The sequence below is a fragment of the Anas platyrhynchos genome, chromosome 18 (genome assembly GCF_047663525.1).
Source record: "Anas platyrhynchos isolate ZD024472 breed Pekin duck chromosome 18, IASCAAS_PekinDuck_T2T, whole genome shotgun sequence".
Lineage (NCBI taxonomy): Eukaryota > Metazoa > Chordata > Aves > Anseriformes > Anatidae > Anas > Anas platyrhynchos.
The window spans coordinates 5,454,506-5,472,240 of NC_092604.1; the positions used below are offsets into that span (position 1 = coordinate 5,454,506).

The 17,735-nt window shown below is 54.6% G+C and overlaps 1 protein-coding gene and 1 long non-coding RNA gene across 13 annotated transcripts; one reads left to right on the forward strand and one right to left on the reverse strand.

The window, feature by feature from the left end:
* Positions 1–874: 874 nt before the first annotated feature.
* On the forward strand, positions 875–14,965 carry TMEM268 (transmembrane protein 268). 12 transcript variants are annotated; one of them, XM_072025225.1, is made up of 13 exons: positions 875–995; positions 1,113–1,312; positions 1,944–2,094; positions 4,211–4,531; positions 4,652–4,699; positions 5,248–5,446; positions 6,323–6,432; positions 6,964–7,071; positions 8,271–8,420; positions 9,106–9,216; positions 10,781–10,861; positions 11,633–11,815; positions 12,649–14,965. In XM_072025225.1, exons 5-13 carry the CDS (start codon positions 4,670–4,672, stop codon positions 12,826–12,828), a joined length of 1,152 nt encoding a protein of 383 aa, XP_071881326.1. In that variant the 5' UTR covers positions 875–995; positions 1,113–1,312; positions 1,944–2,094; positions 4,211–4,531; positions 4,652–4,669; the 3' UTR covers positions 12,829–14,965. The 12 variants fall into 12 exon arrangements, with proteins under 12 accessions (XP_071881326.1, XP_071881328.1, XP_071881327.1 ...); XM_072025227.1 differs by lacking the exon at positions 1,944–2,094; XM_072025226.1 differs by lacking the exons at positions 875–995; positions 1,113–1,312 and having other exon boundaries at positions 1,452–2,094.
* LOC101790536 (uncharacterized) lies at positions 14,291–17,093 on the reverse strand. Its single transcript, XR_217450.6, has 3 exons — positions 16,912–17,093; positions 16,486–16,587; positions 14,291–15,031 (listed from the first exon to the last, which is right to left on the reverse strand). It is a non-coding gene; the product is annotated as an uncharacterized lncRNA (long non-coding RNA).
* Between the last annotated feature and the right edge of the window lie 642 nt (positions 17,094–17,735).

The following is a 17,735-nucleotide window of genomic DNA, read 5'->3' on the forward strand; positions in this document are numbered from 1 at the left end:
GCCAGTGTCCTCTTTCTGTTTCAGGCAGAAAGTTCCTTCTTTCTGGTGAGCTTTGGCCTGACCTTCCAAATTCCCTTCTAGTTTACTGTTTGGCTTTGTATCTGCAGTACTCCCTGCTGGTTTAAGAGGCTTGAATTTCTGTTCTCCGTCTGCTTAATGCTAAAGTTTTGGTGGGACTGTTACCAGGTGGGACAGGAACGTTACAGACACAGCTTTGTGCTTCAGGAGCCTGGCTATAAAGGCATCTGTGCAAAGCCTCGCTTGTTGGCAGGCTAGAATCTGAAATACACGTGCTGTTTATTGAAGTAGTCTGTAAGACATTCAGTGATTAATCTGTTCCCTGTGGCTACAGGGTGTCTGCTCGCAGGGAGAAGATACCAGGTAAGCTCTCATCTGACTAACAAAAGCACCGAAATTACGCCCTGAATAAGGTGCTCAGAAAACTGACACCTGGCAGAGGTTTCTGAGCGTTTGATGACTGCTGGAGTTGGGACGAGCTGGGCTGGGAGGCCTGGGCTCCACGCAGCCAACCTGCAGCTCCACCAGCTCCTTTGGGCCAGCACCTGCTTCGTGTGATCCTGGAATTAGCAAGTGCAGGGGGGTGGGGGGCTGGAAAACTCTCAGAAAGCAGCTGGAAAGCCTTGCGTTTGGTTTAGATTGGTGTGAGGTGCTGTGGGGCTTCCTCCCTGGTTCCTCGGGTAGGCACAAACCAGGTGCTTTCAGCAGGCTTTCTCCAGCCACAGCGTGCATTTGTTCTGGCACGTTGCGACCGTCTCTCAGCCTTGGTTAGGAGCCTGGAGATTGAATGGTTTAAAGCCTTTTGGCTGCATCAGAGCCCTTTAAACTTGGAATCGCTTCTTTTATTTCTCTGATTTTTGCAACACCCCTCTTTCATTGGCAGGGTTTGCTGGTGTTGATAGCACGAGGCGTCGATGCCAAGATCAGTGCACCCACGAGCTTCTTGCTAAACGAGGTGTATGGTGTACGTGCTGCAGGTAATTAGGGGAATTGCTTTCAGGCTTCTTGTCCCTACAGTGCCTTGGGCGCTTTTCCGCAGTGAGCTGACGATGCTCTTTCTAAGCACTTTGGTCGCCGTCTTCTGCCTCTGTCAGGATCCTTGCGTGGGCAAGGAGGGGAGGAAACGAAGCCAGATCTGATGAGCGTTTGCAAACGAGCCCAACGCTTCGCCTGCCCTGGGTGGGGATGTGAGCCAGGCCTCAGCGAGCAACAGCGAGATTGATGTGATTTCCTCAGTACCTGGGTGATGTTACTCTGCGAGTTGCCAGCTCCCAGTGTAACAAGATCCCATGTGGTAAGTGGTTTTGGAGACAATTCTCTTCCCCGTGCAGCCATGTGATTTAATGAACACATTGCTCAGCAAAGTCCGGAGCCAACAGGGTTGCAGAAACCGAGCCCTCAGAGAGCAGAGCAGCCTTTTCTCCAGGAAGTGTTCTCTGACAGGGCAATGAAGCATTTTATTTATTTTTTTTAACTGTTCACTAGCAGGCACTGTGAAATTTTATTGACTCCGTTCTTAGCCTTTGGGGACCCTCTAGCTTTTGGTGGGCTCTGATGCTGTGATCCCCAGCACTACCCCTTGGCCTGAAGGCTGAGCACTGCCCCCAGGACATGATTTTTTTATTTTATTTTTTATTTTTTATTTTTTTGGGGGGGGGGGGGGTCTGTCTGGCCACGTGCCCAACCCTTCTTTGCTTTTTGGAGCACGTAATGGAGAGGAAACCCCACCCGCCCTCCCTATCAGCACAGCCTCCTGTTTTGAGGAGGGCTGCGGGTCCCTCCCCATTACTTCTGCTCCCCTGTGCTTTGCTGTGACCCTGTGCTAATTCAGCAGCAGCGCGTTCTCAGCCTTGAGATCTTTGCTCATCTCTCCTGATCTCTCCAGCCCTGCTGCTGATGCTTGGCTCTGACTAATGTCTTCGCAGCGACTCGTCTGTTGCAACTTTGGGATTTGTATTTGGTGAATCCTGCCCAGCTGGTGGAGGAGGAGAGCCTTCGGACTGCGCCACTGCTCAGCTCGTGCCCCCTCTGAAGAAGCCCTCTGGGGTCCAGGTCCGGACCCCCACCCTTCAAAAGGTGACTCCAGCTCCTGCTGCTGAGTCTCCCATGACCGCGCCTGATGGGGAAGCATTTCTGAGGAACTGCAGAGGGTTAAAACCACGGCTCTGAAGCGAGCCTGGGGAAAAGTCACATGCACCAGGGAGATTTTGCAAGTCGGTGCTTGCAGCTTGGGGTAATGAGAGCGGGGAGTGCGGGGGCGCAGGCGTCTCGCCTTCAGCTCGCGGTGCCTCATCGCTCATCCTCCAGGGAGAGGCAGGGAAGGTCCCAGCCGTGTCCCCCGTTTGGGCTGGGACCTTCCTGTCCTGCTGTGGGAGCCCAGCGGTGCCGGGTGAAGGACAGTGAGGAGGAGGAGGAGGAGGTGAGGGAGCTGAGCCGGCACCCCAGGACCAGGAGGTGAGCCGGGCGAGGTAAGCCTCTGGCAGCCTCTCCAAAAACGCAGCAGCAGGACTTGCTGAGATAGCTGGGGCTTGGAGGTGTCCGGGAAGGTCCTTAGGCTGAAGGAGGCGAAGGGAATGGCTTTGCATAGAAAATAAGAGTGCAGGAGGTAAGGATACCCCTCAGGTTAGCACAGGGGAAGACGTGGGGGGACAAACCTTCCCTGCAGAGGCAGACATTCTGCAGTGAAAGGCAATGGAGCCAAACCAGGTCTATAGTGCACGATTGGTGTAAAACAAAGCTTCTGTTGTTTTGGGGCTTGCCCGTGCTGGGGAAGGCTCAGCGGGCCCTGCAGTGAGCTGCCCTGGCCCTGTGGCACCAGTCGCTGGCAGCTCCTGGGGGCTGCTGTGGGACTCGGTGCTCCCGAGGTGTCCGAGGCACAGAGCCTTGCTTCATCACTAACGTAACACAACGGCAGCGAGAGCAAGGTGGCAGGTTTTAATTAGGGTTTCCTTTTGTCTCCTGTTTTCTCGCTCTCTCCTTTTTTTTTTTATTTTTTATTTTGTCTTGTTTTTCATTTTCCCTTCTGTTTGACACTGAACTGAAGGGATTGAAGGCCAAGGGGAAGGAAGTGACATTCCCCGAGTTCACTTTCAGTGCTTGGGGACGTGCTGGGTAACTCATCTGCCCGTGCTCTGCAAGGAAAACGCGCTGCAGAGCAGTGTGATCCGCTGTGGGTGCCTCACCAGGGGCTGTTGCACAGGGACTGGACGTGCAGCAGACTCATTCTGGAATAAAACTGTAAAAACGTGGGAGCAGCCAGCGCTCAGAGCAGGTGCCGCGGCCATCCCAGGCACACGGGCACAATACGCACCTCCTGCACCAGGGCTTGGCTGCTTTGCGTGCTGAGTTTCCAGCCCTTTGCAGGTTTTCTGCAACCATCTGAACCTTTTGTGTGGCTCCCCTTGCCTCAGTTTCCTGTCTGTCAGTCCTTCACTGGTGACTCTCCTGGCTTTGTGCAAGGGGGTGATTGCAGCAACAGCCACCGGTAAAGAAAGCGAAGCGATCCCTTTCAAAGGAGAGCTGTTGAGATCCACGAGGGACCTTCAAACCAGGCTCCCAGGGCAAAAGCAACGCAGGAGCTGAGGTTAAAACAAAACAAGAGCTCTGGAGAGCCGGCAGGGATGCGGATGATCTGCCTGAAAGGAAGGTGATTAAACTTTGGAGTTGCGCGCCCTGGGTTTGAACAGTCACCCGCAGCTCCTGGCGGCTGCAGCCCCACGCCGGCAGCATTCACACCGAATACCCGTGGGCACGGCGGGGAGCAGAGGAGGGTGGCAGAGACGAGCAGAGCGTGCCAAAGAGCTGCTGCTGGCTGAGCAGGGCTGCTCGCCCTTACGCAGGTGCGTGCGTGTTTCCTGTGCTGACTGCTGGGGAATTCCCCACTCTGCCCTCACAAAGAGAAGCCTTTTCTATTGCGTGGCCGATTCTTTGCACAGTGTGAATATTTAAGGACGTTGGAATAATTTAAGGAATATCTGGAGATACCTTTTTCACCTAATGGCAGCAAAAAAAGAAGTATTTGAAGCAAAAGGAGAGCCTGTGTGTGCTGCGCTCATGGCTGGCCACCACCCGCCCAGTGGTAACATCCACAGGGCGCAGGCTCCAAAGAGCAGGGTGCACCCAAGGGCTCTGTGCTCTTACCCTTTAATTGCTCTCTCTGCAAGGTATGAGCATTTTTCTTTCCTCTTTACAGGGCTAGAAAATGCCTCCTTGCTCATGGAAAGCAGAATCTCGAGGAAGCCTCCAGTGGGAGTGTGAGTGAAGATTTCACAACCTGGTCCCCAACAGGAAGAGCAGGCTGGCTGCCTGCTGCCTGGGTGTTTCTGAGCCGCCAAAGATAAGGGAGGGAGATGAAGTGCTGAACTTCTGACAACACGACGCAGAGTCGCCGAAGGAGAGGTTATCAGCATGGCCTACAAAAGCCAAGCTGGTGGAATTGAGAAAAACGGGTCCCTTTCCTCCATCTTCTACTGCAAGAGCGATTTAAAGGAAGGATCCCTGCAGTGGGCGAAAGGTAAGCGAGCGAGGCTGGACCGGGTGGTCTCTTGTGGTCCTCTTCCAACCTGGGCTGCTCTGTGACTCTGGGGACTTGCTGAGAGATGCAGTGCTGAGCGCAGTGCCCTTAAATTGGCAGGTGGCAGGTTTTTCAGCGATGCTCACTGACAGCACCTCATTTGCAAAAGTAAGCAAATCTTATGGATGTTTCGGTGTTTGGGGAAGGGGGTGGATACACTTTACTTTTTTGGAAAGCCTGATATTTAGGAGTGAATGACCGTCTAACTATTGAAACCCAGGTCCTCTGAAGCCCTCTTTTCTCAGCTTTCAAAAGTCAATCAATCTTTGGGAAACTCGACCTGTGCTTTTCTTTCCAAGGGACTCTCTTCCCCGGTACCAATTTGCTCCCTCTCTGCAGCCGTGGTTCAGCGCTGTGCGGAGGCAGAAGGTAGTGCCATGGGTGCCCCATTGCAGCGAGACCTGCGTGCTGTGCTCAGCAGGTTCTTGCTTGCTCAATTCACAGCACTTCCTTAGCACTCAGCTTTCGGCAGGGTGAAGCAGCTCTTGTTACCCCAGCAGAGGTCAAGGAGCTGAGCCCCTCTGCAGGTTTGGGGTATCTGAGCTTGGCACCCAATAGGCTTTGTGCCAATCAGCTTGACCAAAGCCGTGGGGAACAGGAGAGCCCAGCCCATTTGTTTTCACTCTTGCTTCATCCTCACCGCCTCTGTGGCTCAGTGTCTGGAGGAGATTAAGCTTGGCAAACAAACAGGACGTCGTTATCCTGGAGGTTTCAGATGCATCTACTCTTCCCTTCTGGAGCCGATGCTGTCACGCCCTTTTGTAATGCAATTGCCTCATTTTATTTGGCATCTCCCATTCCCGAGCAGTGAAGAGATGATGAAGATGGAAGACGAAAGCAGGAGAGAAGGGAAGGGTGAGTGTGCGCTGCCTCTCAGCCAGCACAGCTGAGTGGAGAGCACTGAGCAGGTGTTGTCAGGGAGCAACCCAAGGGACGCTTGGCTGGCCCTGGAGCTGCAGAGGGGCAGGAAAATTGTGTGAAACATGTCGATGAAACACGATCTCATCTGAACACGCCACTTCTTTGGATTTGATCTCTTCCTCTTGGCGTAGCTCAGCTTGTGTAAACTCTAGGTAGCTGCCAGATGGGATGCCAGATCACAGCTCTGCTCTGCAGCTCCAAGGCTGCTCTGCCTCAGCTCCGAGCTGTCAGCTCCTCAAATCTAGGGCAGGCTGTCCTCACGCTTCCTGGGCTTCTGCCTGCAGCTTGGGTCCATAGATTACATTTCTGATCCTAGCCCTAGCTGAAGCCGGAATCACAGGGAGCCCTGAGCAGAGCCGCGCTGCCAATGCTAGAGCAGGGACCTGGTCGCCAGAGGCTTGTAGGGATCATGCTTTAGGGACAGCCCAGCCACATCCCAGACAATGTGGTTGTTGGAAAACGCCTTGGTTTGTTTGCTGGAGTGTTTCCTCCCAGTGGGTGGGGTGGGTAGGAACGGGGAATCTCTGAGGGAGACTTACCAGCACCGAGCAGCTCGAGTCCATTGTCCTCCCAGTTAAGGATCAGCGAGACAAGGCGTTATCCTGCTGAGGGTCAGAGCATCACGTTATCTGTGACTGCTCGCCCCTGGAATGTGCTTTGGGTTTCCTTCCTTTGTCGTAGGTGCCTTCCTTACAGGGGACAGCAGGCCCCTGGGCTGCTTTTGGAGCTCTTCGTGATGCTCTGGGAAATATCCAAGGGGGTTCTGCAGCCAGTTAATGCACGTCGGGGGGGCCTGTGTTCCTCTTGCAGACCCCCCCAATGGGCAGGTGCTCATGGTGCTCAGTATGGACAATAACTGCTCGGCCACCTCCTTCGACATGGAGCTTTGTGCAGAGAAGCTGAAGTCCCTCGGGGTTCAGGTAAGCGCCGCACTCCCCCGGGGCCCTGTAGGAGTGGGTACAGGACTGGCATCGTTTGCACCTGCACCCAGACCACAGGCACTTCTTATTTTTATTCTTTTTTTGGTTGAAGAGTGACTTGTTTCAGTTTAATTTCAATCTATTCCTCATTGACTTCAAGTCAAGTGTAATGATCTTGGCTTAAACCTCCGTGAAGAAACCCATTCAGCGTAGGTTCAGCCAAATTGCCTGAGAGCACTCCGGTGTGCTGGAACACCCCGGGACAATCGGTCTCGCCTTGTCCTTTGTCATAAAACCACGCTTTTCTCTTCTGACTTTCCCTGCGCTTTCCAGGGAGATATCACTCACTGCAAATGATGCAAGGACACAGGTTTTTGGCCCGTGACAGCTGTACAGGTGGGAATGGAGCCTGGTACACTGCACAGGAAGGTGCCCCGGGGCCCGGTTTGCTTTGCTGGGGCCTGGCCCCACCAGGCCTGTTCTGGTGGCTCTGAGCCCCACGCCGGTGACCTGAGGTTGTTCCCCGAGCAGGTGGCAGCAGACGAGTGGAGGACGTTAATCCAGGAGGCCATCCTGAAGCCCGAAGTGAGGCGGTACATGTTCTACAACTCCAGGGCGTTCCAGATCGCCATCGCTGTGGTAAGGGCTTCTCCCAGGCTTGCCGTAGATGTGTTTCCAAAACCAGGGCGAGACGCCTTCCCCAGCCTCTTGCCGGTAGTCCCCTCAGAGTGGGCTGGTAACCAGAATTTGCTGAGCTGGTAGTACCCCATCATGCTCTTTTTAATTTGATTTTAAAAACATGAAGATGACCTGGTCCTGATGCTCATTCAGACCAATGGCCCAGGCAATGCAGGCTACCAGGTGGTTTATCTAGTCTTGCTTTGCTGCTTCTGGCAAAACAAGCTCCTGCAAAGACCCCAGCCACTAGCAGCTACCTTAATGTTACTTTCCAGCATGCTGAAGGTATGGTAAAAACTGACTCCTTCATTTTAGATGCTTTTTTTTTTTTTTTTTGGTAGTCATTATATACATGTTCTCCTATCACTAATATCACAGGAGTTTGTGCTCGGTGTTTTGAGGGCTTTGGTGCCTGTTTAGTGTAAATCTTAGAGTGGTTTGGGTTGGAAGAGACCTTAACGATCATCTAATTCCACCCCCTGCCATGGTCAGGGACACCTCCCACCACACCAGGTTGCTCAAAGCCCCATCCAGCCTGGCCTTGGGTACTCCCGGGGGGGCAATGAGTTGTATCACTGCAAGGGGATGCTGTGACAAGATGTGCTGCATGTACCCTACTTGCTTCTAGGCAGTCTTCTGCCCAGTGCCCGACACCTGAATTGAAGGCCAAACAAATTCAGTTTTGCTGTTTTTTATGCAAAGGCCACATTTGCTAGTCTTTAGCATAGTCCTTGAGCCCAGGGTCACCGTCCATCATTTGAGCATTGCTGTAATTGAGCAGCCTCTGCACCACCTCGAGCGCTCTGACATAGGAGCTCTCTAAATAGAGGGACTATTACAAGTATTATCAATATGCTTCAGCAAGTGCATTTCTTATCTAAATGGAAGAAGTGGATTGAAATCCTTCCTAGGTATGAATCATCATTAAGAGTTCAGTCTCTGTCTTTAATGATTGGTGGTTTTTTGTCATAAACTAGTGCTCACTCAGTCCTTCTAGACCCTTTTCTCCCCCATTTGTTATTGGAAAGAACTCCTGTCCTTTCTCACCCTCTGAAAAATCCCAGGTGACTTAATTAATTTATGGCAGGGTTTCTTCTCCCCTTGACTTTTCTCCCTTCCACAGTTTTCTGAGCATCATCCATCTCTCTGGGCTTTCACAGATCTTCTACGTGTCTCTCTGGACAAACATTTACTCCACAGTCCAGCTGTGCTCCTTTGGGCGCTACTGGGAGGCCAGTGTGCTGGTGACCCTGGCTGCTGTGGCCATCACCGTGGTCGTGATACTGGTCCTTGACCGGCGCCAGAGGAAGGTGAGAGGAGGTGACTCGTGTGTGGACACAGCGCGGGGAGCAGGGTTCCCTCCCACCAGCGTGCTGGGACCTGGCTCACCTCCTAGATGCAGATGGAGAACATGGCTATCGGGGGTGGTAGGAGTATTTTTAGAGCAGGCGCAGAGATCTGGTTCAGGCAAGGGTATTATAGAGTTAGGTGTCGTAACGCCTACAAAGTAGGTGAAAGCTGGCTCGAAGTGCCTGCTGTTGCAGGAGAAAAAGCAACCATTGCATGATTTGTGCTCCCCCGGCTGGTGGGGAGCCCCGTGCGAGCACCAGCAGAGCAGGCTCCTCTCCTGCCCTGCTTCTGCACCCACCTTGCCCCAGGTGCAGCACAAAAAGGCAGCTCCTAACCCGAGGAGTTGTCCTTCACTTAGGAGTAGCTGGGGGAAGGGAGAGAGGACACAATGCTGGGAGCCCATCCACTTCACACATCTTGCCCATAACACACACATAGTGAGGTCTCTGGCTGCACAGACATCATCTAGGGGTGGCAAGGCCATGCTGATGGCTGATGCCCTGCCCTGGCTACAGCTCTGTCACTGCCTTCCCTTCAGAGACACGGTGTTTGGGGTCATCCAGCAGCCTGCAGGATCATCTGCAGCTGTAGGCTGGCCCAGGTTTTGTCACAGAGCATGTTAATTTTTTCTGTGTTCTTTAATAGATAAATATGAATACAGATGTGAGGCTGGCCGCTGTCAATGAATTCTTTATCAAACACAGTTTAATTCTGGGGATTACAGATGTCCTGGACGGGCCACACAGCATCCTACAAGTATCCTTTCTGTGGTGGATCGCTCATATTCCTGCTGGGTAGCTAATGATGGGGAGGGTATTTATTGATGCGGTGATCAGGGAGGATTTCCAGAGGGTGGCATTTCTAGGATTTTTTTTTTCCTCCTATTGGATGGCATGGGAAATGGGGAATTTTTCTTCTCCTGTCTGTAGGGATTGAGATATACCCAAAGGCTACTGGAAATAAAGAGTTTAAAACAGGGAAGTGAAATTAGTCCTTGGGGCAGACAATTATTCCTGCAAGTGTACTGTGTTTACATGACAATGATGATTCTTACTAACAGCAGAGTGCCAGCAATGTGCCTATGGCAAAACAACACAACAGAGAAATCCCCTCCCTGGGAGCTCGTGCTGTGCCTTGCAGAGAGGAGCTCAGCCAGCAGCATCCAAGTGTCTCTGCTCTCAGGAGTCATTTGTAGCCCCAGGCTCCCTCCTTCAGGCATGAGAGAATCTAATTCATGCAGTGAGCACCTGGCAGCCAGGTCTCCAGCTGCCAGGCACTTCTGATCATCACCTTACAGAAGTGCAGGTTGAAGAAGCCAGGGGTGGGAGAGCTTCTTTTGCTGCTCTTTGGATGCCTTCTCTGGACCAGACAAAGGTTTAGAGGAAAGAAGTGTGTTTTAAGGCAGCATGAAGGTGTAAAAGGAAGGTGTGGGAGATGCTGTCCCACATGCTGTCCCACCATTCACTGGTGGATCTCGCACCACCCCCAAGGTACTGAGAAGCATGAAATACAAATGGAGAGGGAACGAGGCAAAGCATGGGGTCAGAGAGAGGAGCAGCGAGGAGCACAGGAGCAGCAGTGGCAGCTGTGAGGTCGTGCAGCATGAGGAAGTGCTGAAGAACCTGAATTACATGTTCGTTCAGCCCAGCTTAGTTTCACACCTGAGTGAGTGAGGACTATCGCAGCCTTCACATGTCCCAGAACTGCCTGAGAGCAGAAAGGACCCACGGGTTTAGGCTTCCTTTGTCTGCTGTGATGCCAGGTCTGTGTCGGCCCTCTGGCTTCCTCGCTGGGCTTGAGTCCCTTGGCTGACAGCACAAGGCTGCCTTCGGGGGGCTGCTGCTCTTGAAGCAGGATTTGTATCCCCATGGCAAACTCTCAGCAAGCAGTGCCTCCATCATACAGTGAGCACAGCAAATCTCGTACAAATAAATGGAACGGGTCCCCAGAAAGAGAGGGAAGCAGGAAGGAGTTTAGGGGGGCTAATTCACCTGACCCACTGGCTTGTTCAGACATGATGCCACTGAGCTGAGTGACGAGCAGTGGCCGGGGGTCACCCCAAGTGTCCCTGCCATGGTGCAGAAGGTATGCAAGGAGGTCTGGGATGAGGGGAAACATCCCCCTTCCCTGCCATTGCTCTGCTGCCCATTTGCCAGTCCTGGAGGTTTTGCCTTAGCCCAGACCAGGCTTAGAATCAGTGCTGAGACACAGCAGTTGGCTGCTGACCGCGTCCCGAGCAGTCCCTGGGCACCAGCCCCCTCTGTGAGGGCTCCGGGGAGGACATTGTGGAGAGGTCCCTTCCTTAACCCCCCCGTCCCAGCTGTGGTTTGTGCACTTCAGCCCCGAGCGCTGCCTCCAGTCCTTGTCAGCCCACCTCGAGGAGCTGCGGCAGACACGGGAGGTAAGGGGCAGTGGGCACAGCCTGCAGGGACAAACACGTGGCCACCCCTAGGGCCCTGCTTTGGTGGGGTGGAGGTGGGTGATGAGCAGCACATGTTGGAGTTGCCCTCTGAGCGTCCCCTGCTGTATACTGGGAGCTGGGTGAACTGGGAGGGGGACAAACTTCATCTGCGGGTGCCCAGGTCAGTAGGAATTTATTTAGCGTAGCTGTGCAAGGCTGGATAATTAACTGTGACTTTTGTTAAAGGAGTTGCCAGGAGTCAGGGGTGAATTCTGACGGCATGTGTCACTGTTGGAACTAGCTGACACCTTGAGCTGTCCTCCTGAAACAAATGGGATAGCCTGAGGAGTAACTAAACACTGCACTGGACTAGCTGTATGGGGCTTTTGTCCTCTTGTCCCTCAAAGTCTCTTCCTCCTTGTGGCTGCATGGATATCTACACACTGCTGGCTGGCAACAGCCATGGGATGGGAGGTGAGGGGGTGCAAACCCCCAGATCCCACGGCCACTCACCTCCCTGGATGAACCGACAGGCACGGGCTGAGGGCTGACCATAATGAACCACTGCACATAGGGGCTGTTGTCCAACCTTTCCTTGTGGGATGAAGGCTCTCTGCCCCCAGTGCTGGCAACTTCTCTTAGCCAATCCTGTATGTTTTTTTTTTTATTGTTATTTTTTAACTCCTGGGAGGATAGTTTTGATACAAATGAGGTGCTTTGAGTGGTGTCCTGAGGACACTGCTGCTGCCCCAAACTCTCCCTCTCCCCCAGTCGGGCTTGCGGCACAGCCTGGACCAGCTCTGCGTGGTGATGGAGGCGGCGGTTCAGCCCGAGCCGGCAGCGGAGGAGGCTTCGTGCGAGGAGTCCCCTCTCCTATCCAATGGGGTGAACTTCAAGAAGGAGCCCGTGATGTGCAACCAGCTACTCCGCCTCATTCCCGAGGGCCCACCAGAGGTAAGGAGAAATATCCCTCCTCGATGGGCTGAACGCCTCCCTGGGCACCTTGCCTCCAAACCTCGTCCCAGGGGACACCTCCTTTTGCCCTGGTAGAAATGCCTGCAGACCTGGAGGTCCACCCACACCTCCTCCAGGGCTGGCAGTGCTGGGTGGTCAATGTTTAAGGCCTTGATGCTGTCTCTTTTATAGGCCAGGCATTTCCTCCTGGTCCCCATTTGGAAGCTGACCTCTCCCTGGGGTCTGCGCAGGGACCTGGTGCCCGTGTCCGGGCTGGGGCTGGGCCTGGCTGTGCTGAGCCTTCATCATCTCCACAGTCTGTGCCCTCAAAGACTTGTGCCCTGCTGAGTGACAAATGTGTCCTCATTCCCGCTCAGCAAGAAGCTTCAAAAGAGATGATTTTGATTTATTTTGCAGTTTTCTGCTCGCTGTTACTAAGTGGATTTGGTGCAGGTGACATCCCTGCAGGTTGAAGCTTTCCAGCTGTCTACAGGCCAAAAAAAAAAAAAAAAAAAAATCAACAGGAGTTGGTGACAGAGCAGGAGGGTCCCTGAGCAGCCTGGTGACCTGACCACCCCACCCCTGCAGCCCCCTGCCCCTGGGCTGGCCTCGCTGCTGGCACCGAGCGTGGCGCTGGACCAGGTGGTTGGCAGCGCTGCTGACCAGAAGGGGATCTGGGACAGTTACGTATCTGTCATTGGCTCCTGCCCTGCTTCTTTCGGACAAGGACGGTGTTTGAACGAGGGCACAAATGGTGTTCAATGTTGCGTGTGCTCACCACGCAGGTAGACACTGACGCAGGTAGACACTGACGCCTCTCCTCCTCGTTCCAGGTGATGGCCCAGCAGCTCCTGGTCATCTTCAGCGGCTGCTATGTCCGGCTCCTGGTCAGCGGCCGGCTCCCCCCGACCACAGCAGCCGGGCACGTGGAGCCCAGCAGCGTGCCCTGCCTGTGCCAGTTCATCCAGAGCGCCGCGCTCAGCACGCAGCAGTGCTGCCTCCCGGGCAGGTGACCCCTGGGGGCTGCAGGAAGCCAAAACACAGGCTGCCCGCACACAGCAGTGAGGAGAAGCAGAGGAGAGGGCTGTAAGCCCCATCCTGGACTTATTGGGGTGAACGAGTGGAACTCTAATAAACATGCAATCAGAAAGCTGCTGCCTTTGAACCCTGCTGGCCTGGCCCCAAGCTCTGCCTGGAGGAGCTGCTTTGGGTGCCAGGAACGATCGTGCAGCAGCTCAAAGCACCCTTGGGTGGCCCCTGCTGTGACCCAGGGGTCTGGGAGAGCAGCAGGGAACAGCTGGAGACGGCAGCCCCACACTGGAGTGGTGCAGTTCATGGGCTCTTTGGAAGAAGGACAGGGAATACCTGTGCATTACAAATGTGGCGTCTGCTCCGGATTTGGATTGTGGCATGAATTGTTGGTGACAGGGAGCTCTGTCCTGTGCCAGGCGCTGCCAAGTTGGTGGCTGAGACCTCGTCCAAGTTGCCATTCAGGGGCCAGCTTGGGGCAGTGCCCAGTGACTGCCACCTCTGCAAGCTCCTCAGGGATGAGGTGCTGGACGTTTGACAATCCATGGAATTAGGCCTTAAAAAAGGCCCTCTGTAGGGCAGCCTGGGGCATGGCTCTTGTTAGACTCCCTTTTCTGCTGCACTTTGGGCCAGGTTGAGTCCTTTTGGTTTTCCTTTCCTCATTTTCCCCCACTGTGCTTTCACACAGCGTGTGAGAGGAGGCAGTGGTGAGCAGGAGACCCCAGCACGTGGAGTATGGGAGGGAATGGGGAATGAAATGAGGGGCTGTAAGCCTGCAAGGGGCTGTGTGCTTAGGTGAGCCCATGAACGCAGAGCTGTATGGGCCAGGGTTGCTGGCGTCTTCTGTCCCCAGAGCTTCTTGTGACTGTGTGCACTGATGCTTACCTGGCCACCTCACCACACAGCTTGGACCATAGCATGGTCCTGGGACGTGGCACTGATCAGAATAAAAGGTCCTTAGGGCTGTGGTTTCCAGCCTTATTGCAGCCAGGCAGGCACGGTGCCCCCCATCCCATCTCCTGCAGCACTGGAGCACAGCTCCATGTGGTGCTCCTGGTGCACACAAAGTGAGGAAAGGCTTTAAAATCAGGGGAATGAGGCGTGCACGTCCCTCAGTCACAGCCACCCCACCATGCCATCATCTCCTCGTGTGGCACCGTAGCAGGGAATTCTATAGCACTGAAGGCCGAGCCATGGGCTACGGTGGCAGCAAGAGGCAGGGGGCTGGGGACCTGGAGCCAGGTGCCAGCTCTGCCCTGAGGTGTGGGATGACTCCGCTCCCTCCTCCTGGTCCCACATCGCTCCATCAGGAGCAATGGAAAGATAAGGCACATCTTCCCTGGGAGCCTCAGCATCACACCCCCACTGCAACCCCAGGCTCTGTGCAAACACCATAACAACAACAAACCCCCTCCAGGAGAAAAAGCCACCGCACTCCCTGTCAGCCTCCTTCCATCCATCTTTATTTCTGGCTCAGCTGGGGCTGTCACAGGAAGGGGTCAGGCAGAATCGCCCCCACAGGGGTGGGCTTTGCAATTCTGCCTTCATTGCTCTGTGACAGCGCGGGGTTTGCTGGTGGGGGGGGATGTGGCGGTGGTCTCTGCAGCCCCTCTGCTCTGCATGTGCTGCTCATCGTGCTGGGTCACCGGCTTGTTGGGCACAGGGGGTGTGTTCAAAACATCATGGGATTTCCACAGGGCCAGGCTCTTGGACTCCACATTCCAGCTCCTGAGCTGATTTTACCTTCTTAGAAGTGGTCTGAAGGTAGAGCGATGTCATTGGGAGCACAGCTTGGTTTCACAGCATAAAAATCTGATTTGCTGCTGGAATGCAATGGCTCGTGCTCTTTCCCAGGGCCCAGAAGTGCCGGGAGCACCTGGTACATGATGGTCTTTTCTGCCATCTGGAAATTTCTGGTAGGGAGACCGATGGGGATGTTCTCTGTCATTGTGCTTCTGTGCCGAGAGCAGGTACAGGAGGGATTTTCTGATTTTTCCCAATCCCAGGGCTGCAGGATTCCCAGCACACAGATTCCAGGAGGTGGGTGGGGAGGCAGCTCGTGGCCTTCAAGAGAGGACCACGAGGGCCATTACCCTCAGGACCTGCAGGGCTGGTCTTGGGCCACGTCCTTGTTCGTGGAAAGTGAGGCTGTGGCTTGGGGGGGTGCTGATACCACCGCGTTTACATCTGCAAATGCACAAGCATCAGAGTAAAGGAGAGGGGAGTCAGGATTAGCCATGGACAAAAATAATTCCCAAAGGGACATGGCTGGGATGTGAACTGCTGCTTGGAAAACCTGCTGGTGGCAGCCCTGACCCATGCTAGGTTAGTGCAGGGAGCCAGGCCACATTTTAGCACAGAGCTCTCCAGCAGGGCCCCAGGACGAAGCTCAGCAGCTTCCACGCTGTGTCCTGGACACTGCTCGTCCCCTGCATCATCCCTGTGTCCCACCAGGAGCTGGTGGGATCTGTGAGCTCCTTGCTGTATCCTGGCAGCTCTGGGACACGGCAGAGCTCCTTGCTCGGGAGGCACAGACCAAGCACACGGCTTGTGCTGGTGGCACAGAGCCAACTGGAGGCACTGCTCACGGTACTTGGGGAGCCCACAGCTTCGGTCAGCATGGAGGCACCACAAAAACATCACCCCGCTGAATGGCAGTGCTCTGCCTTCAACATTTCCCAGCAAGGGCCTTGCCCCAGGGGATGGAGCTGAGCCAAGCCCTGACCGAGCAGCTCCCCTGTGTAAGCTGTGTCCTCAGGGATATGGTGTCCCCAGGGAGGGACGTGGTGTCCCCAGGGAGGGACGCAGCCTCCCTCATCCACAGCACCTGGTGGGGGGATGCTGTGGGCCCTCTGTTAGTGCTAATTGGCACAGCTCCCCTGATTGCAACAAACACCCAGCAATTAACAGCAGGGAACGAGCTTAACCACGCTCAAAGGAGGAGTTTGATTCTTCTTACTAACACACCCAAGCACCTGCCCTGCTCTGGTCCCCGCTGCAGGCCAGATGGCTGATGTCGTGCTTTTCCTTCATTTGCACTTAATTAAAGCATTAGTGGTGAGAGACGTCCCTCCTCCTCCCTTAAGGATCTGCATGTTGTGGTACTGCAAGGTGATATCTGGAGGGTTTATAGCCCCCCAGGCAGCAGTGTGGGAGCAGCAAGGGGAAGAGCCCAGCCTCCTGCAGGCCTCAGCTCCTGGTGGTCACCCCTGGGTGCAGCTCTGGGCTTGTTTGCCCGAGGGAGACCTGGGCATGATTCGGCTGGACCACTGAAATGGTGCTGGTGAGCTCTGAGGTTCTTCTGTCTGCTGTTCAGGGAGCATTTCATTTTCGATGTGAGCTTTAACTCCAGAGCAGCCCCCGGTGGTGGATCAGGGGCAGCTGGGGGGTGTGTGGCTGCTTGTGGGGCATTGTGTGAGTGATCTGCCGATCCACTGGGATTTTGGGGGCTGAAATGGGCCAGGAAGGGGCTGGGGAAGGCTGGCAGTATGGAAGGGCAGCTCTGGCTGCCAGCTCGTGTGTTTTGGTGGCTGGTGATTCGAGGCCACAAAGATTGCCCCCAGAGAGATGTTGCTCTGGGACAACTGTGCTCCATCAGGACGTGGCCACACACCCCAGCTTTTAACCCCGAAATAACTTACTTTGGTGGCCTCTCCGTGGGGCTGCCTGCTCCGGGCTGGGTGGTGGCTCCTGGGGCTGCTGGCAGCACAGGGTCCCCATCTTCCTGGCCACATAGCGGCAGGCTGGGGAGGGGGGACAACTGTCAGCAAACTGCAGCAATGTGAAGCTCAGGTTATGCTGAAAGCCCCCCCAAGACAGCCCACAGCTGAGAGAGACAGGAGAATCTGCTAGGGGCTGTGTGTGCCCCTGGTGGGTCACAGCCAAAAGTAAGATTGGAAATGGGGGGAGTGGACCCAACAGGCTGGAAAGGAATTGCTTGCATTCGGGCTGTGCTTCAAACCACTCAATCACCAGCCTTTCTCCTCCCATAAGCACCAAGTATGCAGAGTATTACCATGCAGAAATCCCTCTTAAGCCCTCTCGCCTCAAATGAAAGGTTTCCTTACCGTTAATAATTACTCAAACCATTTTCTCCCGGGCTCAGCAGAGCCGTCCTTCCCAGCCAGCCTGTCTGGTGCTCTCGCAGCCAGTTCTGCCGTGATTTTGTGTCTCTGCAGCCCGGCTTCCTCCTTCCTCCTGCTGCCGGGCTGGCAATGGGGCTGTTGCTCTGTGACGCGCTCCTGTGGGTGCAGCAGGGCGTGGGCAGGGGAGCAGGAAGCTCTGGGAGCATCGGCTGAGCGGTCCGGGCTTGGTGCCGGCAGGAGGAGCAGCTGCTGGTGCTTGGGGGCTGGCAGAGATGGGTTGGAGGCAGGAGAAGTCAGTCCTGTACTTCAGCCTCCCAGCTGAGCCACGGAGGATTGCTGCAGTGTGTGCTTGGGTTGTACGGAGCAGCAGCAAAGGAAGGTTCGGGTTGGAAGGGGCTGCAAAGATCATCTGGTTAAGGGACATTTTTTTCCTGCTGCTGTCTGAGCACTGCAGGCACTTCTTGGCATGTGAGTGTCCTTCCTCCCCAAGCCCCATTGCACATGCCCCGCTGTACACAGGGAAGGTGAGGGCGATTCCTAGCAGACTAGACACAGGCAGCAGCTTGGTCTTGGTGTCTCTGGGATCCTTCCCACATCCAAACACCTCCTAAGCACTGCCAAGGAGGAAGGGCGGTAATCTGTGTCCCCAGGGTCACTGCAGCCAGGTAATAAAGGGACACAAGTTTTGTGCATCCTTAGCCAAACCTTGCTGTTAGTCTTTCTTGGTACTTTTTTCCTTAATCCAAAAGTCAGGTGAGTTCTGTTAGGCTGTGCTTTGCCCTTTGAGCAGGGCAATGTGCTTCCTA